The 23,695-nt window shown below is 38.1% G+C and overlaps 1 protein-coding gene across 2 annotated transcripts in view; it reads right to left on the reverse strand.

Annotated features, from left to right (window-relative positions):
• The window catches only part of PRKG2 (protein kinase cGMP-dependent 2), a 77,187-nt gene that overhangs the window by 15,365 nt on the left and 38,127 nt on the right, over positions 1-23,695 (reverse strand). The window contains exons 7-13 of one of the 2 annotated variants that reach the window (XM_040967048.1): positions 23,383-23,477; positions 19,580-19,648; positions 13,755-13,853; positions 12,143-12,209; positions 10,179-10,315; positions 8,031-8,120; positions 5,535-5,676 (exon numbers count right to left, since the gene is read on the reverse strand). In XM_040967048.1, coding sequence (XP_040822982.1) covers positions 5,535-5,676; positions 8,031-8,120; positions 10,179-10,315; positions 12,143-12,209; positions 13,755-13,853; positions 19,580-19,648; positions 23,383-23,477 — 699 coding nt within the window. Of the gene's footprint in view, positions 1-5,534; positions 5,677-8,030; positions 8,121-10,178; positions 10,316-12,055; positions 12,210-13,754; positions 13,854-19,579; positions 19,649-23,382; positions 23,478-23,695 lie in introns of both variants that reach the window. The other variant, XM_040967047.1, reaches the window with a different exon arrangement.

Here is a 23,695-nt window from a genome sequence, read left to right on the forward strand (position 1 = left end):
GGCCCAAAGAGATGGCAACAATGGCATCATAATTTCAAGAGTAATGAAAACACCATTTTCCTTACCTCCTTTGATCACATCTATTTTGGCTGGATTTATTTGGTAAGAGCAAACTGAACCTTAGATCCATCCAAAGTTATTTGCCTAAAATTATAGATCTCAAATCTTCCATGTCGGGTTGTACATATTTTCTATAAAAATAAGTCTATTTCTGTCTCATAACATCACAGACAGCACCACAAAGCCTGTCTTTTCCCTAAGTCACCCTTCAAGGAAAGAGGGAGGGGCAAGAGGGAGGGGCAAGGTCCTTTCTTTATTCATTCAATGAACACAGATTGAACATTTCCATTCACCAAGTTCCAGGGTATGGACCAAGTCCTAATCATTGTAAGGCCCACAGTCAGAAAAATAGCACGATAACAAGGCTAAAAATGTATTTGACACATTAGGTGAGATGTTGCCATTTGCTAGGAAGGAATATACACAAGAGTTTGGGACTGGGAACAGCATACACTTGAAAATGGGAGGTATAGGACAAGACTCTCTCAAGGGTGAGCATTTGAGGAAAGTCTAATGGAACCTGAGTGAGGCAAGAAGTAATGGAACTAGGGTAAAGAATTACTCCAGGAAGAGGCAGTAATGCAAAGGCTCTGAGGCAGCTTGCATGGGTAAGTTCAAGGACTGTCTAAGCCACAAGCTGTGAGCAGGAGAGAGGCGGCAAGTCAGGGCAGAATGTGGAGTGGACTGGAAACCATAGGGTGATCTTCAGATGTATTTTGTTAGTTTTTTTTAATCTAAGAATTTATTGTGTCATTAAGAGAATGGGTGTGGCATGGCCTGATTTCTATTTTACAGGGATCATTTTAGGCACCAGGAAAATAGGACTCCACTCTGCCCCACCTCGACACTCACAACATAACTTTTTCAAATTCACCTCCAGAAGGATCTCTAGAGAGACTGTACACACATATCCCCATGAAAGCTATTATTAAAGATGGCTCACATTATACTAAAAGCTTAAAAAGCATGAAGTCTCCAAAGATTTTTGGTAAATGAGATAATTTTAAGATGCTTCCAAAGTTGTAAAATGATTGGAACATTTGGAAATGAAAAAATGGAATCTGTGGCTTGCTCGAGCTGATATACAGTAAGTATAAATTTTTTCCCAGAAGTTTATTTCTGGGCCATTAAATTTGTCAGATAATAGTTCCCTCAGTCACTTAAAAAATGGACACAAGGTGACCAGTTTAATTAAGCCAAATGATTCACGGAGATAGAACATTCCAAAAAATATTTACATAGAATTTGCAGGGTACTTTGTTAACCCCAAGTCTAGAGAAGAGTAAAATGGAATCTGTTTATTCTACTAGCCAGTAACCAATGCTGCTTTCATTGCCTTCTGATGCTAACATCCATCCACTGAGCCAGGCAAAAATGGAAGGTTTCAATCAACAGGAAATGAGAGTGATGGGTTATAAGGTGGAGGGGGATAAGAGTCTCACAGTGATGACCATAAAGCAGTTAGGAAAGATGAAGGAAAGATTTGTGCACACGAAGACAAAATGAAAAAAGCTCTCGAGGTTCATTTAATATACCCCCACCTCTTTGACATCTAACTTGAAATACAGGAACAATTCCTTTCTCCTATGATGTTCCCTAACAGGGTTTGTATTTCCACAATTACATCTCTGAGGGCAGCACTGTCTAATTGTGTGTGAACAAATCTGGCTTCTGGGACAGAACCATTATGTTTTATTCATTTTCTATCCATATAGTATTTGTAACACAGTGGACATTTAAGCATACTTGGTGGAAATGGAAAAAAAAGAGAGATAACCATTAACTCTGAGTTTCAAGATGATATATACTGGGATCTAAAAAGGTGGTAAAGATATCAGATGATATTTGAATCAGACATAAAAAGGAAACTTTTTGTTGCAGAAAAATTTCTTGAGGAAGTAAAGCAAAAGCATGTCTCAAAAAAAAAAAAAAAAAAGCAGCAGCGTTATGTGTTAAGTACATTAGTGGGAAAAGCTTTAACCAGCATAAATAACAGTGGTCTGGCAGCAAGAATATGGCTGGACCTGAAGATTATTTTTCTTTCTCAAGTTAGAAAAGAGCTGATGCATATAAAATAGTGGAATACATATGCAAGTTATCAAGCATGAGAATAAAAAGAATACCTCCCAGTACTAACACTGGTTAAGCAGGAGAAGAAAAGCAACAGAGAAACTTGTGTCCCTCTAGTGGGTTCCTCTTGCCCATCGCTAAGAGGTTACAATTACTCTGATTTTTGCAATTCTTATTTGTTTTAATTTGTTTCTAATTTGTGCATGTATCTAATAATCTATATCCTAAGTCATTTCCAAAATTGTTTTAAAATCATTTTTAAAGTTGCACATCCACTGTAAATGTATTCTTGAGGAAACTGCCTTTTTATTCACTCAAAATTATATTTGTGAATTTAACCCACACCAAAATTCATTTGCTTTTCAACATTGGATCACAAACATCATTTGTTTGAGCCAGCAAAACAATTCTAGTTTCCCATGTGGGTGGCAGAAAACAAATTACTTAACCTATCACCAATGCCTTCCAGGGTGTGCACTGAGAGAAAGCTGAAGTCAGGAGCTGAAATCTGGAACCAAATTCAGGTACTCCAATACAAGATGTGGGCATCTGAACTGCCAACTAAACCCCAGTGCTGCTATTTTAAAAACTGGGTTTTGAGTCAGGGTATTAAAAAAAAAACTCTAGCTATTGTGAGAAGAAGGCATGGAATCTGTCTCCACATTAATTTTCTTCATCGTTACATGGTGCCTTTTTTTTTTTTTTTGGAAAAGCGAGGGAATCTTCCGGTCCTAGTGATTCAGGATGCAGGCTGCACCAATGATGGGGCTTTGCTGGCTTCCGTCAGTTATACTCACTGGCAACAAGCCAGAAAGTAAAGTACGTGGAGATAAACTATTCAGAAGTTTTGGAGTGTCCTACATTGCCTTCAACAACATTTCACTAGATAAAACTTTGCTACATGGCTACACTAACCACAAGAAGGCTGAGACAGGTTCAGGTTGTCTCGCTCTGTGTTCAGAACAGAGAGGGGAACACATTATCAATTTGTTTGTGGTATTCTAAAAACTCTTATGTTTCTCAATAAAGCTTGCACACATTTTGTTAATTTGTCCAACATGCACTACATTTTCATGCTTTCCTTAAATGGCATTTACATTTCTATTTATCAGCCTTGTTTCTGATGCTCAAAAGTAACACTGAGTTCTTGCACTATTAATCTTATATACTGCAAGCACACTAAGCTTTATTTAATTCTAATGAAATGAAAGTCCCTTTATTTCACACTTAATTTCTATTATTATGTTCTTAATTTGTTAATAAATGATCTACTATTTCCCTTTCAAATTTGTTACATTTTGTTTTGATAATCTCTGTTTTTCTCTCATTTATCTCATTTTTAAAACATGTTATATCTGTTTACACTCTTTGATTACTCCTTCTATAGGGGATAGCTGTGTGTCTGCACCTGCTCTTTGTGTTTCTGACAACTAATGTTCATCAAAGCTTTTTTCCACCAACACTTATCTTATTTTTAAAAATACAAGCTAGTATTCCTTGGAACTCTATCTCCCGGAATTCTTTGTCTCTTGGGTTGAATGCCTTCTTCCAGAGAAAATACATATGGCAACTTGGACATGCTCCCAACATGGATTCATTTTCAGAGAAATTCCTGCTTGAATTTTTCCATTTTTAAAGACTGTGTACCCAAACTCCATTTAGACCAGCCTGCAGCCAGGGGTCCTCAGAGCTGATTTTTGTTCTTCAAAGAAGAGCCAATCATAAGGAGAGCCTGTTTCCTGGAATATTCTCTGTCTTCATACATTTTATGTATTTTTGCTTGTTTTCTGTTTCTCTGAGCACTCAATCTGCATGACTCCTGGCTCTGTACATTAGTCTCTGATTAAACTTTCAGTGCTGCCCACATCAAAACTTGGTCTCCTGCCTCCAAAAGGGCCATTTAAATCCAAACCGCTAGGTCACCCGGGACTGCTGGGCATACCCACGGTGGCAAATTCAGTGTTTGAGTTCCACCACACACTATACTTGAGCCTGGTTCCCAGCCCCGGAGGAATTCACATTCTGTCTCAAATTTGGTCATGCATTTGCAATAGTGCAGTTCATGTGTCAGCCAGTACTTTCAGACATGTAAAAGCAAGAGGAGTTCAGCCAATATCGTTTAATAAATAGTTAGTTAGCAATTGTCAACCTTTACTTCTTTGCAGTCTCTAACGGCTTTAGATATAATATTTTATTTAGCTTGTTGGTAAATGATTTAGTAGGTCTGGTAACAATAAATAATGGGAGAGTTGCTGATTGTTGTGTCTACAAATACTGAATATGGCATCTGATTTTATTTTTTAAAAATGTCCATGAAGAGGAAGAGAGGAGTCTAATGCATTACTTGCTTCTCCTGTGGTAGTTTCCTTCTGGAATACTCCAAAGGGTTCACTAAGATCTCTGGGAAGCACAGCCACAGAAGGAATTGTGAATAAGTGGAGTGATTGAGTCCTTGTGTTTGTGCCTCACTAGCTCTCAAAGCTATCTTTCATGGGCAAAATAAAGCTTGAATGGATCAAAATGTTTCTTGGAAAGTAGCCAGATTTCATATGAAAGGACTTCTATATCACTCCTTTACCATGGAAAGAAGTATCTCGGCAATTACAACAGGCACATTTAATTCTTACGGCTACATTACACAAATATAACTTGTGGATAATATGATCCCTTACAGATGGGTAAGCAGATTGTCAAAGGTTTATTTCAGAGACCTTACACAGGGTAACTGCTCACTAAACGGTAACTCTTGGTTATTTCCTTATATACTCCTCCTGTGTACTTCTAAGAAACTCTTACCATCCTTGGACTATCTTTGTTCCGTTCAGAGAAGGCTTAATGTCCTTGGAATCTTAATGAACGGACTCAGAAAGACACCTGTGTACCTGAGGCGGTGGGGGCTGTGCAGCTCTGGCACAGCTTCTCACTAGGAGCAGTTGATGTGATTGGCGGCGTTCATCTCTTTGTGATGTAGGCAAGGCAGCTCATTTATAGGAAAAGAAAGTGTCAGTACACAAGAAACCTGCAGACCTATAGCTGAGATTCTCAAATCGAAGTTATATAGAAGAACCACTCAGAAAGATTTCTCAAAAGTTTCAATTTTATGTTTCTGTTCTCTCTCTATGCATTTTGTAGAAGGAACCGTACTATATTCTTTCCACGTTCTTCACAGCCAGTTCCTATTTGTAGCACGAATCAATGAAAATGCAATTTAAATTATTAAACAATAAACAATGCATTTCTAACATGGCTGCCTGCATACATCAGTTCAATTTCAAAGGCATCCCCAGCTCCTCCAAGTAAAAATAATAGCTGTTCCAGTAATAAAAAAGAAAATTGCACCATTACCACAATGTTGTTTTTGGAAATATTTCATGCAACACAGATAATGAAAGAACTTGTCTCACCAGTTTAAGGTAGCCGTCGGCATCTAGAATTAAGTTTTCTGGCTTGAGGTCTCTATAGATAATACCAAGTCGATGCAGATAATCAAATGCTTCCGTTACACAAGCTACACAGAATTTGGAGGTGGGTTCGTCAAAGCTGCCTCTGTAATGACATGTATATTCCTCTTAGTAATCTGCATATGCCTTATTGCCACTGTACCAGGTGGCCATAATGAATCTTAAAATCATTAGAGAGAGCTAGCTGACTGTCTTCTGTAAATAGAAATAGGAAATTTTGAGAATGGTTGTGGAGTACTCCAGTATTGCTGAAAAGAGATGAACAGACAAAAAAATGCAATGGTAAACTTGTCAGACATCAATGTCTTTTAGGGTATCAGCACTATTATGTGTCCAATGAATTAAAGGGGTAGCTGATGTACACAAGAACTTCTTCACTAAATTTAAACTGTTTAAGTCCAAATATATTCGTGGTTATCACATACGAACATTAAAAAATCCTTTCTCTTAGACAACCATGAGACTCTGGAAAAGTCCAACTATGTCAGCAGGGATCTGAAATCAGATTTTGGCAGCTTACTGCCTGAAAAATGTTTATGTGACTACTTTCATGTCTTTTTTATATATAGCCTTTGATGGTGGTGCAAGGAGGAATGGAACCTTACTTTTTTACTTCCTTAGTCACTGATTATTTATTACAAAGGCAAATACAATGATGGAGAAGCAGAAGCAGAGAGAGAAAGAGAGAGAGAGAGAGAGAAAAAGCGAGAGAGACTCTTATTCACTAGTTCATTCCTAAAACAGATATAATGGCCAGGGCTGGACTGTGCCAGTGCAAAGCTAACAACCAGGAGTTTCATCAGGTCTTCTTCCCTTCATCAGGCACTCAAGAACCTGGAGCCATCCTATGCTATTCCCAAGCACATCGACAGAGTGCTGAATCAGAAGTGGAACAGTGGCAAGTTGAACCAGCACCTAAATGGGATGCATGAAGAGCAGGCAGCAGCTCTATTCACTCTGTCATAGTGCTGGTCCCCCTACCTTGATCTCTTATTTGAGTTCCCCCGAATCAGCCTTTTGTGTAGCTTTGCCATGCTTGGGCAGTTTAATTGTTTTGAGTCTCAAAACCCATACAAGGGAGATAGGTTTGCTATGTACATAACAGAATATAGGAACAGCTATAGGAACTCCCTCTTCTCATCTTCTATACAGATTCAGATTTTTAAAAAAGTCTTTTGGAAGAGGTTAATACTTTCGTAAGTCCCATCAAAGTCTCCCCACTCTTTCAGTTTCTCCTCCATTTGAATCTATCCAGCATGTTCCTCATTCACAACAGTTACTTTCTACCTAGCTCTCCAATGGTTGCTACTTGTTTGGGTCAGCAATTCTCTGCCATGAATGCGTATCAGTACTACTTGGGAAGCATTTTTAAAAGCATATATTGCAACTGATCCAAATGAGCTAAATCAGTCACTGGTGTTAAGGTCCAGAATTTTTTACAAAGGCTCCCCATGGGATTGCACTGTGTGGCCAGCCTGGAAAATCACTAGCCGAAGGATGATGGTCTACATGTTTGTCCTGGCATTAAGCCCGCACTGTCCAGTGCCAGCCTACCTTTCTGCTTCCTCCTCATCTGCCCATCCTCTACTCAAATCCTTCTATTCATCACTCATGAAGATACCTCACAACATCCTCAATTTCCTGCTTGACTTGATTTACACTGGTTTCCCTGCCTATCCTTCCATACTGTCATCAGCTTCAGAATTTAACATAAATCTTTCCTCTCCCTTCACACTGTAGATTTTTGTCTCCCTTCCTGGGAGCTCACTGTCTACCATGTTCCTTTAGGATCTAATTCTAAAGTGTCAACATTTTTGTTATCATTTAGTTTCACATTAAGTAATGAAATGTTTTTAAAATTACAGGAATTGTTTTTCCAAATAAACCCTAAACTTGTTAGAAAATAAAAACAGTTTGTGCTATTTAGAAACTCTCTGTACACTGCCCACCATGCCACCTTTCACACAGGTGGAACTCAATAAATATCTATGGTTTTCATCATGTAGAAACCGCATTTTTTTTTAAACTGAAAACTTGCAGACAATTCCCTCTGGCTTGCAGGAAGCGCTTACCCCCCACTCATGTCTATTTTACTCATTCTGCTAGATAAAGATACAGAAACTTCTGACCTTAGACCCTATCTTAACCTCCTACTAGTCTGGTAACCCGTGACAGTTAGTTCATGGGCTCCCTTAGCAAAGGTTTTTTTTTTTTTTTTTTTTTTACGCCAAAATTAAACAACAGTAATCACTTTGGTGCAAATGATGCTGCTTTAATGTGTGCTAAGAAAACACAATTACTTTATTGTATGAAGTGATAAGATATTCCTATAACCATTCCCAGAAATTCCCTTCAGACCTCTTTAAGTGAACATCAGCATAGTATACTTTAGACCAGATGTCAGCAGACAAATGTTAGAGCTTGTGGAACTTTCCTTACCTGTCCCTTAATATGCTCCACAACTCCCCACCCAAGCAGGCCTCCAGGAGCATGTAGACATACTTAGTATCCTTGAAAGTTCGATACAGTCTGTGAAGACAGATAGAAACATGGTTATTATTAGAAACCTCATTTAAAAACCTCTTCATAGCTACCTAAGACTATCATCAATAGCATTTGGAACAATGACCCTCATCCTCACACAAATTTCCTATCGCTACCCTGGGCATCTTGCCAAATTCACTTTGATCTTTCCTGTTGCTTTGCCATAAATTGTCCTCCCTTCACCCGCAGACTGGATTTCTGTCTTAGTTTTACTGTCAAAGCTTTTATGTGTTCTTCAAGGTCAAGTTACAAGCTGTCTTCTTTAGAGAGCAGCTCAATGTTCCAGCTATATGATCCTTCTTCCAGAAAACCAGACACCTGGATACAAATCACTGAAAAATCATGTGGCATAACTGAGAATCAAGTCCAAGACTTGTGTAACACTAGAAACAGATTCTGGCACAAACATTGTAAGCACAACACTGAGTGGGGTGTGCGCCTGGGAGTAATGCAGGGTCGAGTAAAGGAAACAAATCTGGAAGGGGGAAAAGTAGAGTTACAATCCAGATTCAACAAAGGCTCCAACTTCCAGTGTCTGCCCTCCTTGGATTCAAGATGTTTTTGGAGAGAAGGAACATGTAAGAGCAATGCCTCAGCTCCAACACTCCAGCGAGCCGAGGAGATGGTGTCTTGGTGGGAGTGGGGCCAAGCCAAGCAAGACACCATATTCAACACTGGGTGAAAGTAATTTCAAGGTGGTAGCAATCAAGAACAACCTGTTCTCCCTTGCCCTATGCCCAGGCCAAAGAGACAGCAGAGGAGCCATGTCAGGTATGAGTAAAAGCGGCACTCTGGCAAAATGATTCAAAGACTGAACTTGACAAGCAAGCTGCCCAGTCTCAACTACCGGATTGGACATTTATTAACTAAGCATCATCATAAGCATTCATTGAACATATATATTCATTTGCTTATTTATATATCACATACTACTTATATATTATTAATAATACATTCTAATAAATAGAATGAGATATGTAAATATATGTGGCTGGTTCATGTTAATTTCTTAATAAATGTTGTCACTAGTATTTAATTCCTAACATCATTATCATCCTGCTGTATGCCAGACGCTGCAAAGAGCTGGAAATGAGAAAATGAACACAACTTAATTCATACCCTAAAGCTGCTTATCATAGATTGTTAATGAAATAATTTTAAAAAGGGCATTCTGAGAACATAGCTAATATATTGGTAATTGGATGACTCTCTATTTCAAGCACTGCCGGGGTTCAGACTTCTTTTTAATCTTGGAAAAAGCATAGGTCTGGGAATTTGGATAGGTAGTAAGTTTCTCTCAAGGCATTTGATCAAAAAACATGAATTCTATTCATTATAGTGGCATTTTACATGACCCAGAAATCACTAAAACTGCACTCCTGGGCATTAAGACATTTGAAAATAAAAACTGGCTTATACCAGTAAGCCATAAATTCATAAGTGAAGAAAACTAGGACCTAGAATAACTTATTTCTTTCCCCTCCAATCTTTGACCAAAGCTACAGGAAAAAAAAAAAAAACAAAAACAACAAAAAAAAAAACAACTCAATAGGAGCCGTTTCTTCTGGTGTTTGGTCACTTCGAGAGCCAGGGTATTTCCGTGGCAAAGTCCACAGGCCAGTTCACACAGAACCTCAACAGCAGCATACTCTTCATTGGGTATCTTAGAAATTCTTGCTTCCTTAGTCCCAAATTCTACAATGGAATTCTCTCTCTCTCTCTCTCTCTCTCTCTCTCTCTCTCTCTATCTCTGTCTCTCTTAGGAGGCTTACTGAGGAATAAAAGCAGCTTAAAAACTCTGACTCCGGATCTCAAACTTTTAACCATGGTTTTGAATGGATTGGAAGATTTAGAATGGAATCCTCTCTTCTTCATTCTTTTTTTTTTTAATTTCTTTTTTTAATTATAATTTTATGATTCAGTTCCATAGGCCCCAGGATTTTCCTCTCTCACTTTCCAAATTCCCCATTCTCACTAAATCCCCATTATTGTTACAATAATAAAAGTCAAGCGTAAGTCCTGGGATGCCAAGGATTTGCTTACTTCACAATGAATGGAGAACACAACTCTTCCAGAATCCTTTTTTCTGAGTAGACATGCTCCTGCTGTTTAGTGTCCACAATGTGCTTTTTCCTTATACACTTCATAGCAAAGGCAACATTCTCATTTTTCACTTTAACCTACATAAGAAATAGAAATAGCCTTTACAATTAAAGTATAGGGAAACTTTTGAAACATCTATATAAACTATAAAGTATATATCTAAGAGTTAAAATTGATTCTCCTTTAAATGGTAGAGATAAGCTTTAGACACACAGCCCTCTAGAACTGAGTTCCATTTAAGTGTAAAAAACATCCTTCCATTACAATTTCCCAAGCAATTAACGTATGTACTTCTAACATGCATGTATTGAAACAAGAGAATTGTTGAAAGATGTACTCTCTGAAATCCAGTTTCTGATTTTGTATGAAACATGAAAAACTGAACAGAAATGCTAAAAAGCTTTTACTTCTTCATATTTTTCTTTGATTTTGAAACCAAAGCATGTTAAACTTAAATTCTATGTGTGTACTATCTAATATAGTAGCCATGTATCTCATGAAATTTTAAATAGAAATTAATGAAACCCCAAAATTCAGTTCTTCAGTTGTACCACTGGATGCACCCAGTAGTTACCATATTGAATATGCATATATGACATTTCCACCATCCCAGAAAGTTCTACCAAAGAATGTTATTCTAGATGCATATTAGGACTTTTCCAACAAAGGGCATAAAGATTTTATAATAGAGCTTTTTTTCCAATAGATTCAAAGCGCTGTACACAGACTGCCATAAACAAGTAACTAGGATTGTATAGAACTGACTGATACCTTGTGTTTTGTCATAGTTATGATTTCTGCTGCCTATGACCTTTTAAATTAATGGTGCAACTATTGTTTCATTTATTATTATCCTGGGAAACAGATATCAAAACATCATGAATTGAATCTTTTGCAATAGTCTTTGTTAAAAAAAAAAAGCATTGCTAATCAATATTGCTTATATCTCTCCGTATGACCCAAGAAACATAACAAATGTTCTTTGCCTTAATAAAGTTTCCTCCTCCTGTTAAAGAAGAAACGCACACTGGGGGTGAGGTGTCCAGCTCGGGGACTCCTGCTGCATTTCCAACCTGCCTGTGCGCAGTGCCGCTGAGCAGGTGTGGGTGTCGGCAGATGCCTGGAGATCGATGATGCCCAGTGAGCCATTCGCAATCTGAGGTACAAATGGAACGTGGCAACTGCCAAGGGTTCAGAGCGATCTGAACCCAGGAAGATCACAGATCTATGTGTTGCAGCTTCCCTGGAACACTTGATCTAATCGCCCCCGTCTGCTACTTCTTGCAAGCTGATAATGAAGCCTAGACCGGTAGCCACGTAGAAAATAGAAAGGAAAACATACCAGGTTTGAATTACAGCCTGGTCTCCAAATACATTCATGTTATTTTTTTTTCTGATGGAAAATTTGAGCAAATTAAAAAAAAAAAAAAGGAAAAGTCCAAATCAGACACTGTAGTGGAGGAGCTTAAAAGATCTAGCTATACATTTTGACAGGAAACATTTTTCTTTCCTTTGGTACTACAGAATGTGTCATGAGTGTTTACATAAACACATTTTTGCTGCTAAAAAACATATAAGGGACTGTCCATGTCTATGTCTATGTGAGACCAACCAGAAAAAATTAAAAACAGGTGTACTAAAACCTTGAAATAGCAGCTAATTATACAATATGCGGAAGGAAAAGTTTACTGTCTTAATTTCAGCTGAAATTTAAGATAGCAATGACAATTCACTTTTCTTCTAAGGAAGCTGGAATAAACAAACAAACAAAAACAGTCAAAGGCTTCTGTCAGATGCTTGAAACGTAAACCCCTTACAAGCTCAACTCTTCCGAACCCACCAACGCCCAGTGTGGCGATAATCTCAAGGTTCTGGAATGGGGATGATGAGGAGAATCTGGCCACCTTCTCCTTGAGCTGAATCATCTCCAGAGACAGTGCTTTGGACAGCTTCCAGTTCGACATGGATCTCCTGGGCAAGAAATGTAAAACTTTACCACGGGTGCCTTAGCCCTACCCTTCGGACAGCCCTATTTCAACCTGTAGTTACTGCGGGTAGTCACCACAAATGCTGGCTAAGCTCTGATAGGGTCAGATTCTGGTACATCTTGTTAGAAAAGCAATGAAATACACAAACAACAATCTAAGATCAGAAATCAAACTGAATCCATAAGAGACGAAATGCATAAATTTTTGTCACTTAAAATAATTTCAGGGCTCAGCGTGATAGCGTAGTGGTTAAAGTCCTTGCCTTGCACACCCCGGGATACCATATGGTCGCCGGTTCTTATCCCGGATGCCCAGTTTCCCATCCAGCTCCCTGCTTGTGGCCTGGGACAGGAATTGAGGACGGCCCAAAGCCTTGGGACCTGCACCTGCCTGGGAGACCCAGAAAGCTCCTGTCTTTGGATTGGCTTAGCTCCAACCGTTGGGCTCACTTGGGGAGTGAACCATCGCATGGAAGGTCTTCCTCTCTGTGTCTCCTACTCTGTATATCCGCCTTTCCAATAAAAATAAACAAATTTAAAAAATATTTCAATTAAATCTTTGAAAGACAAGTCCTAAAAGGAGTTAATTGCAGGTAATGAAAGGCAGAAGGGTATTTCCATTGCTTCACATGGGTGCATGGCACCCCAATAATGCCTGCTGTGTTTGGCCACTTTTTGTCAGGTCTTGAAGCTTCTCATGGTTTACACAGAAACCATGAAAAGGTACATTTCTTCCATTATGTCTGAGTCTTACTGTTTGGAAATATCCATTTTATTCTTTTAATTAAAGTTAACTGCACTAGTTCTGCCTTCACAAATTGTTAACTGTAAAAGGATTTTGACATAAAAGCTGCAAATATATTTCTTGAAAAAACTATTTAGGTACTGATTGGATGTTCTAATTTAATTCACCCTTCAGTTTTCAAGAAATTTGAAAAAATAGCAGCAGTAGCATAGTCCGCTGATTATAACACTTAAGAATGCACTCTTCAAAATGTTTCGACAATTTTCAATTAGCAGATTAGAGTTCTCTGTTTGGTTAAAAACAATCTTATTATTACTGCATTTGGAGCCCAGTTTAATCCTTCCCCTCCACATATAATTCCTGAGCCAATACTTTCCTTATATTTTGAAAACCTCTGACTGTAATTCTGCTCCTTGCCTGTCATCAGATATTAATGTGCCTTTGAGTCAGGTCGCTAGACAATGTCAAAATTCTCTGTCCTGACAAAAATCTCTTCCCAATCACGGCATTTCTGGCAATCCTCTTCACACCCAAAATAAAGGAGTCAACTTCCACGTAAAATTGTTTTAAACACACACTTTCCATGAACATATTATGGGTGTAAATAATCCCCATTCCACTGGTAAGTGGCATCTTTCTGGAAGAACAATCAAAAAGACTGCCAGCATTTACTAGTGCAGGCAGAGTAAAAATTATTACCACATGGAGAACCCTGTCTCGATGCCCCCCTCTGTATCAGCTCCCAGAGCGCACACCGAGTTTAGGAAAACGACCCTCTACTTACTTTGCATGTCTTTTTTCATCATCGCGGTTCAGGTTTGCTACATATCCTTCAAGGTATTTTTGGAGATCTTCAAATGTCCCAACAGTTTGGTTGAATGTTCTAAATGAAACAACACAAAACAAAATAAACTATTTACACTGACAGTTACCAAGACAAGTTGATAACTTTCTTAAGCTTATAAAAGACTAATTTTATGCATGACTTTGAAAATTGGTCTTTTTAATTATTTATTGACTATGAAAGATGCCATGATATTTTGAATTGATATTTTGATAATTGATTCTTTGCATTTACAAATTAGACAAAGGCTAGCAAGGAAACAAAAAGCATTTTCTTTCATTTCCTGCCACGTTTTCCTGCTTTGACATCAAGTTGTTGTTGTTGCTTTGCTTTGGTTTTAAAAAATAGTGGAAAAGAAAACACCAATAGCCCATAACCGTTCTGGGTTTGCCTACAGCAGTTACAAATTCTTCTAAATTTATTAAGTTAAATTACTGTTTTTAAAGTCAATGCTAGAATATATCATTTTTCTTTGTTAATCTCCCCTTTTCAGAATACATCAATTTTCTTAGGTTAATGTCCCTATTTCATATTTTTTATGACTAAATGCAACTTACTGTACTTCATCTTAGTTGTTTCTGAGATTCAGTCAACTTCTTTTTACTACCTGCCCTTCATGGATGACATATTCATTGATGATATATCTAATCTCTCTGTTCCCGATGACTGTGGTAACACCCTAGCCCATGGGGAAAAAAAAAATTCATGTGCTGACCAGTGAGAGAGTAATTTTCCCAGTCACCCATCCAATGTGTCTTAACATCTGGCAATTCACATTGATCTATGAATATTAAATTACCTCTCTTCCCCACTACAAAGTATTATCCTTAGAAACAGAGACCCTGATAGGCTAATTCTCCCCTCTATTATGCTGGAATCCCATATGGGCACCAGTTCATGTCCCAGCTGCTTCATTCACAATCTAGCTCTCCACTTACAGCCTGAGAAAGCAGTGAGGATTGGACCAAATCCTTGGCCCCTGCAACTACATGGGAGACCTGGAAGGAGCTCCTGGCTCCCAGCTTTGGATCGGCTAAGCATTATAGTCTTTGGGGGAGAGAACCAGTGGAAGGAATATCTTGTCCTCTTCCTCTTCTCTCTCTATAAAATAGGACTTTCAAATGAATATACATAAATTTTTGTTTAAAAAAAAGTGACCAGGGCCCAGTGCAGTAGCCTAGTGGCTAAAGTCCTTGCTTTGCATGTGCTGGGATCACATATGGGCACCTGTTCATGTCCTGACCGCTCTATTTCCCACCCAACTCCCTGCATGTGGTCCGGGAAGCAACTGAGCACAGCTCAAAGCCCTGGGACCCTACATCTATGACAGAGACCCAGAGAAGCTCCTGGCTCCTGGCTTCAGATTGGCTCAGCTCCAGCTGTTGCAGCCACTTGGGGAGTGAACCAGCGAACGGAAATCTTTCTTTCTGTTCTCCTCTTTGTATATTTGACTTTCCAATAAAAATATATAAATCTTTCCAAAAATAGTGACCATGCTATAGTCACCTGAGTACCACATACTGATCTGAGCGTTCTGCCCAAATGGATTTGATCATTCTGAATGCTGTTGATCTCACCGATCGAAGGATGAGGGGCCCTTTCCAACATGCACCGGTTGACACAGTAAACTAACCATTAAACTAACACTACATATTGTTTAAGCAAACTTTACATAACAGCAACGCTACAGGTCCCTAGTGGTTCTCAGCTAATTAATAATAAAGTTGAGTTTATACAGCTAGCAGTTTCTATACATTCAGAAATTGTAGCCTGAGACGAAGCAAAACAATTCCTTTCAGATTTCCCCCACAACCAAGCAAAGATGGAGATGTCACAAACAGCACCTTCCACTAGTTTTGAGCTCTTGCCATAATGAGTTTTGCACATGTTTTACCATATTTCAAAAATGAGAAATACAGTTCAACCCTTAACTCTGATTATACTATATTCATTCAAAGCATTTCTTCAACTCTTGAATTAGAAAAGAAATAAAAATGCCACAGGCTTTGAGTCACTATATTCCATTGCAAAGATGGTGCCCTTTATAATCTACCATCTGGCGAGCACTTTCCATATGCCCGAGACTATACCAGATGCTAACAGTGAGATTACAATGAACAATTCACATGTTCTGCATTCATGGAACTTAACATTGAGAAGACAGATTTTAAAAAGAGTGAGTGTGAATAATGATGTGATAAGCTGTATAGGGTGTTCTGGGAACAGTATGTTGAGATCTTGGCGCACACTCTAAGTCACTGCTATGAAAATCATGTAATTTGTCATTCAAATGGGGACATTCTGCAGAATGATCTGAAGTGCCAATACCAGCTCTCACAGGGTAACCAAACATAGCAGCAAATCTAGGGTGTAGGTCAATCTATTCAAACTTAATTCAACTTTTCCCACCCCATAGAATAAATTCATTGATTTTAACATCTCACTGTGCCTAGTGCAATACTATGTGTGTGACAGACTTTGTAACACGTAACAGTAGATTAAACATTTAACATTATAAACATGAAGATAATTCATAAAGTATGTAAAATCACAAAATCCCGTTTATGGGTTGTAAATACATGAATACAAATCCTTTTCATGAATTATAACTTATTTTAAAAACTTGGTGTATCTGATCATAGAGAAAAGAGTTTTTCTAGTCTGACATATTTTAAGCCTGGCATTTTGAGAAAATTCATAATATTTTATCACAGTGATAATGCTATTCAGGGCAGGTATATGCTTTTTAAAGAATGCTTACAAAACAAAGCATTATTGTAATATTGTACCAATATAAGTTCTGTTTGACAGGTGATATTCAAAGATCCCTTTTATATGAACTCACTGACAAGTTAAGCCCATTTCCACCCTTCTGCAAATTACATATTTATTTATTTCTATGGAAGGTGGAGTTACTGAGAGACAGAGATAGACACACGGACATGGAGACAAAGAGAAGTCTTCCATTCATGGTTCACTCCCCAAATAACCCAAGGGCTAGTGCTCAGTTCATCTGAAGCCAGGAACCAGCCAGGAACCAGCCAGGAGCCAGGCAGGAGCCAGGCAGGAGCCAGGCAGGAGCCAGCCAGGGGCCAGCCAGGGGCCAGCCAGGAGTCAGCCAGGAGCCTCTTCGAGGTCTCCCATGTGGGTATAGGTGCTGAAGGACTTGAAACATCCTCTGGAGCTTTCTCAGACTATTAGCAGAGAGATGTGTTGGAAGTAGAGCAGCCAGGACACAAATCAGCATCTGTATGGGATGCTGGCACTGCAGGTGGAAGTTTATCTTTCTATACCACAATGCCAGTCCCACTGCATCTGTTTCTGTGCATGTCCTGAGAGTCAAGTAGCATGGAGGAAAGAATATCAAAATATAAAAACTAGGGCAATTGCTCCTGCTCCGTCACAGATGGCATTTTTGGGGCAATTCTTCAATCTAAGTGGTACTCATTTTCTTATCTGTAAGTCAGGGCGTTAAAATAACTCAAAGTGTTAAGAAATGTCACAGCAAAAGGGTAGCATAGTGGCTAGGCCATTATTTGGGACATCCCCTCTCATGTCAGTGTCCGGGCTTGAATTTTAACTCTGTTCCTGATTTCAGCTTTCTGCTAATGCACTGTATGGAAACAATGATGGTTTAAGTAGTTGGGCCCGCGCTTGCTCCCTGTGTGGGAGACTCAGGTGCATGACACAACTTCTGGTGCGAACCTTGTCCAGCCTAATGTGGAAAGGGAGCTAAAAGATAGAAGATACTTCCATGTCCCACTGCTCATCTGTCTCAGCATTTCTCTGCCTTTCAAGTAAATAAAACGAATAAATTTTATGAACTGACTTTGTAGGCATGTAAACAATATTATAGTCAAGCATTGTGAATAGCATTCAGCTCCGAGAAATATATGGAAGCAATCATTTAATATTTGGAATTTGCTTGACACTACCATAAGGACCGCAGGAAGTGCTGAGGGATATGGATCAGCCATGAGCTGATAACTACTGAACTTGCGCTGTAAATTTCAGCATACTATCCTTTTATTTAATAAAGATCTTCTTTAAAAAGATTTATTTATTTATTTATTTATTTATTTATTTATTTATTGCAAAGTCAGAGATACATAGAGAGGAGGAGAGACAGAGAGGAAGATCTTCCGTCCGATGGTTCACTCCCCAGGTGACCACAACAGCCAGAGCTGAGCTGATCCTAAGCCAGGAGCTGGAGCTCTTCCAGGTCTTCCACATGGTGCAGGGTCCCAAGGCTTTGGGCTGTCCTCAACTGCTTTCCCAGGCCACAAGTAGGGAGCTGGATGGAAAGTGGAGCTGCCAGGATTAGAACTGGTGTCCACATAGAATCCCGGTGTGTTCAAGGCGAGGATTTTACCCACCAGGCCACTTTTTTTTTTTTTAAATAAAGGGGGATATTCAAAAGTTTGTAGAAGATGTGCACAATGAAAAAAACTGCATGAGTTTTAATTATTTCTACATAAATTATCTTTAAATTCCATCTTCCTCTTTCTGCATGTCCTTCTGTCTGTAACTGCCTTTCAAAAAAAAATTAAAATTCCATCACCAGCTTTTTAAAGTATATTTCCCATGTTTGAAATTTTGCAAATAAAAATATTTCCCGGGCCCAGGGCAGTAGCATAGCGGCTAAAGTCCTCGCCTTGCAAGCACTGGGATCCCATATGGGCACCTGTTCATGTCCTGGCTGCTTCACTTCCCATCCAGCTCCTTGCTTGTGGCTTTGGAAAGCAGTCCCTTTGGAACTCTGCACCCACGTGGGAGACCTGGAAGAAGCTTCTGGCTCTTGGTTTTGAATCAGCTCAGCTCCAGCCATTGTGGCCACTTGGTGAAGATCTTCCTCTCTGTCTCCCTTCCTCTCTGTATATCTCTCCTCTCTGTATATATGACTTTCCAATAAAAATAAATAAATCTTAATATATATACATTTCCTAAATTCTCTGATGTTTTTTCTAGTATTTCATCTCTGTGAGTCAATGTCCAGTGTTACATTTAATTATCAGTTAATCATGTTTCATGACATTTTATTATTATTCTTGTGAGCATTCCCTATATTTGACTATACTCTGACTTTTTTTTTTAAAGAAAATAGCTTAGCTTTGATATCCTGAAATTTCTCTTATCACACCTAGTGGATAACCAATGAATATTTAACTAGTTGAAATCCAGATGGCCTGACTCAAACAGAATTTGAAGTAGGTAAATGACACGATATGAAACTTCTAAAAATAACTCAACATAGTTAGAGAATAATATTGACTATCAATTGTTAATACTGATACCTCACAAATGATTACAAAGGCTCAATTAAAAAGATTCTTTGACACATAGACACTAATGAATATTTCACACTATCTCAGAAAGCTTTTATCTAAGACATATTAGCTGCTGGAGTTATTTTAGAAATTAAATTATGAAATGGTCCATTATGTGGCATGAAAAAAATCTGTAAGAACTCTGGTACATGTATTTCTCCAGAAGAGGAAGGATTCAGATGATTCTCCTGCTGACATTTGTGTACAGACTTTGAACACAAAATATTTAGCCTGCCAGCATCTGCCACTGGCTCAGACAAATTCTGATCAGAAGATCCAGCACACTGCCATGAATGTTTATAGAACGCACTCTCAGCTGAGGTTTGGCCAGCATTTCCAAGCAGTGATGAATGAGCAAACAGAGCAGCCCCCAGAGTAACAGAAGGCCAAGTCTTAAGAGAGGCAGCAGCCTGCCTTCTCCGCTATCGGTATACTCACTCTCGGTCAATCACCAGGCAGGCAACATCGTTTTCTTCAGCAATAATATTTGCTGATCGGACATCATCACTGCCGATGGAAAAGGAAAGTCAACTTTCACTACAGGTAGAAATCAAGCATCCATTCTTATCAGGCAATATTTTACTTTGCTTCCAAGAACAATTCTCACTTATTTAACAGCATAATTTAACAACACTTTAACAACATAACATTCTTCAACAACACACTTTTTACTCAAGACCTTCACCTCCAAAAAGGGGGCATTTGAAAGGTGTCCTGATAAACGATATGAACACCAAGAATTTGAGAATTCAATTGCACTAAGATGGAAGAAAACCAAGGGTCTGCAACTGCATATGGAATCTTAATCCTGAGCTTGTGAGAACCAAAAGGAAATAGCTCTCCCCTGATCCAAAGAAACTTCCTGATTAACTGGGAGGCAAAGCTGAAATAATCTTGTCAAAGAAATTTGCTGGGAAGACAGTAAGATAATTGACATATAATAAACCCAAGAATAAAATCCAGCACCATATCATCACTTTATTAAACAAATACTAAGATACTTTCATTTCTCAGAGTGTAAAGGAGCCCATTAGAATCTCTATAAGTCATAGCATATCTTTCAGGATGTTGAGAGACAGTATAACTAACAGCCATGTCTTTCTCAGGTATGCATAACAGAACGTTGCATCTTACAGCTGACATCTCAGATGTAAGTTACATTATTATCTGAGAACATCAATGGACCACGTATCAGGCAAAGTAATTCTCTGGATGTAGAGATGGTGGATAGAGATGGCAGCAATACTTAGATAACTCCATGCATAGACATTATAGAGATAATTGTGGGTTAGCTAATACATTTCATGTGTTAGTTTGGGGAAAGAAAAGTTATGACACTCGTTTCACAAGTCAGTGTCATGATTCTGATTGAGGATTTTCCCCTACAGGCATGTTATTAGACATGCATAAGTGTCCTCTAGTTTCTTTCATGGTAACTGTGTGTCATGGGTTTATTTTTACACATAAGATTTTGAAAGATCTTCCAGGAACGTTTCAGGTCCAGTCATGGAAATAGGTAAACATCTAAGGAATATAGCTACATACAGCAACCCTAATATATGATAGAACAAAAATGTAAATGTGAAGATACTGTCTTCAACTTTCCTTCCCATTAATTTTAGCCTTAAGATTTCCAAGGCTTTGGGGATTTGGGTGTCTATACCAGTTATGCAGTCTTGTGTTAATCACAGGAGAATGCTCTAGCTGGCTAGATGTACCATGCATTTAAATTCCAGCACAAACAGGCAACATATTTCCTTGAAGAACAATTTTGACTATGCTACATTTATAAAATTCTGTGCAGTGGCCAGCTTGTGGCGCACCACGTTAAACTACCACAGAAAATGTTGGCCTCCCATTTCAGAGTGTCAGCTCAAGTTTCCGCTGCTACACTTCTGATGAAGCATGTGGAAGGCAGCAGACGATGACTGAAACCCTGGCTCCTGTCGCTCATGTGGGACACCAGGATGGAGTTTCTGGCTCCTAGATTCAGCCTGGCCCGGAGCTGCTGCTGTTGCATCCATCTGGGGAGTGAACAAGTGCATGGAATATCTGTTTCTCCCTCTCTCTCTCTCTGCCTTTCAAATAAATCTTTTTTTTAATAAACGAAATTCTGTACAATTGTAAGCTTCATTGGCTTTGCTTAGAAGCATGAGAAAAACAAAATTCTATGGTAAAAAGAAGGCTGTAAGTTTTGGATAATGATCTGCAGCATTATATTGCATGATAGTTTAATGTTCAGTTACAAAAGCAAAATGACAGACAATTTTCCTATTATTTAAACTTCATCACCCACTGGTAAAGGAAACGTAAGCTTACCTTTGAAGTTCACTTGAGTTAAGTTATAACTTAATTTATTACTGTTTTATTATTATATTTGAGATTTTATTTTTTTAATTTTTATTAATTACATTGTATTATGTGACACAGTTTTATAGGCACTGGGATTCCCCCACCCCTCCCCTAACCCTCTCCCCATGGTGGATTCCTCCACCTTTTTGCATAACCACAATTCAAGTTCAGTTGAGATTCTTTTATTGCAAGCATATACCAAGCTTAGAGTCCAGCATCTTATTTTCCAGATAAGTTTAACGGCTTGTTTCGGATACCTTCTCTGGTCTGAAGGTAGAGCCAGCAGAGTATCATCCCAATCAATTAAAAGCCCCAACATAACATCAGCAACAATTTATAACATTATGGAATTAATTGACACAGTATTGACTAACCAATATGTTAAAAAAAAATGCAAGTTCTTAACCACATCCTGTGGCTTCTTCATTGACATTTCAATTTTAGTTTATATACAACCGGGTTCTATACATCTTAAAATGGCTATAGATTACCGTTCAGCTGTCTTGTGTCTATTTTCATTATAATATTTAGCATTTTATAGCATTGAAGTATAATTTTGCTAAACCTGGCTTTTTTTTTCGGGTAGTCTAGACTGGCTTACAACTCTAACAAGGCATATGTCAACAGTTTAGGTGCAGTACAGTTTTAGGAGGGGTGTGCAGAGAAATTCTCAATACCCTAGTGAAGAGTAACTAGTATTTCACATCTTCCTCATACCTTCTAGGGTGATGGAAGATTTCTCTGCTCCCCCACCCCATTACGGAATAACATAGGGTATTACAAGTATATTAGGTTTTACAATTCTTTGATGTAGATCATAAGCAGTCTGACTCACATTGATTGTTGGTTCGTTGGTTTTATTATTATATTTGAGATTTTAAAGTGAAAGCTTTCTAATTTTTAGATAATCAAACTTATTTTCAGTAACTTTCAAATAATTTTTTTTTTTTGCTTTGTACTTATAAAAAAAGCCTGATGTAGAAGTCATCCTAACTGGTACTTCATAGACAAAATTTAAAAACATAAGAGTGCAAGATTACTGCTCCTTGCCTATGAGCATGAATTTGAAATAAAAACACACAGTCATAACATAAATATAAATGTTAAGTGCCGTCTTAAGTGATTCCAACTATTCATTCAAAAATATACAGAATTCCAAAACAGTATGTTATTTCAAAGCTTAGCTTGCTACCTTAAAAAAATTACTTATATTTAGGAAAATGTATTTCTTCAGATTTGAGGTTTTATGAGTTCCAGGAAGTACAAAGTGTCCTCTGGCCATTTGATTAGCAGTTTAAAAGATTTCTTTCATGAATGAGGGTAGTGGTAAATAAACTCATATCTTGAAAGATTTGAAAGTTCAGGTACAAATTTCAAATATACTCTGTTCAGTTGCTTCTAGGACTTGCAATATGAACTGATAAAAACTCTTAGGAAAAATGTTATTTTATATATAATGACTTACAATCACTGAAAACATGAAAACTCGCTATTTTATGACTTTTTTTCTCTAAAAGATAAAAACTAAATGGGAAAATATTTCAAACCTGGAAATACAGAAACTCATTCCTGAGGGGAAATAAAAAATTTTGTGTTTTGACTCTTTCTCACTGATGCTTTTTTCAACTAAGAATTCTAATAAAACACTGGTTTAAATTTTAGTAATACACTTAAATTAGCATGCTTTCCCATGCAAAATCAGTATATTTATTACCAATACAACATAACAATTTTTAAAAGAAGTGAACCTGTAATTTTTCTTTATCCCTGAATATTTGCTGCCATTACTCGGGCAGCTCAATTTGACAACTCTGAATGAATGACTTCACATGCAAAACAACCAATGCATTTTATTGAAGTCTGGTGGGGAAAAAAAATCCTGCATTTACCTGATAAGAGCTTTCTCTCCAAAGTATTCCCCTTTCTGCAGCGTTTTAATCAGCTGTGGTTGATCATGGCCCTCTGTGCTCTGTGTGACTTTTACCTGAACAAGGTCAGAGAGGGAGAGGAGAGAGAGATTACAAAGGAGAAGCTGAACACATTGTCTTCAACCAAACCCTCTAGATTTGGATAACCTTGATGACCAATATAAAAGACAGCTTTTGCTTCAATCTTACATCAGTCTATTACACTCAGCACATTTTGATGGTCGTGGGGAGTCCCTTGCCTTATAAAGAAATTATTCTAAGATTAAGGCTATCC

Source organism: Ochotona curzoniae, unplaced genomic scaffold, assembly GCF_017591425.1.
Source record: "Ochotona curzoniae isolate NIBS_2020 unplaced genomic scaffold, NIBS_Ocur_1.0 scaffold_4506, whole genome shotgun sequence".
Classification (NCBI taxonomy): Eukaryota; Metazoa; Chordata; class Mammalia; order Lagomorpha; family Ochotonidae; genus Ochotona; species Ochotona curzoniae.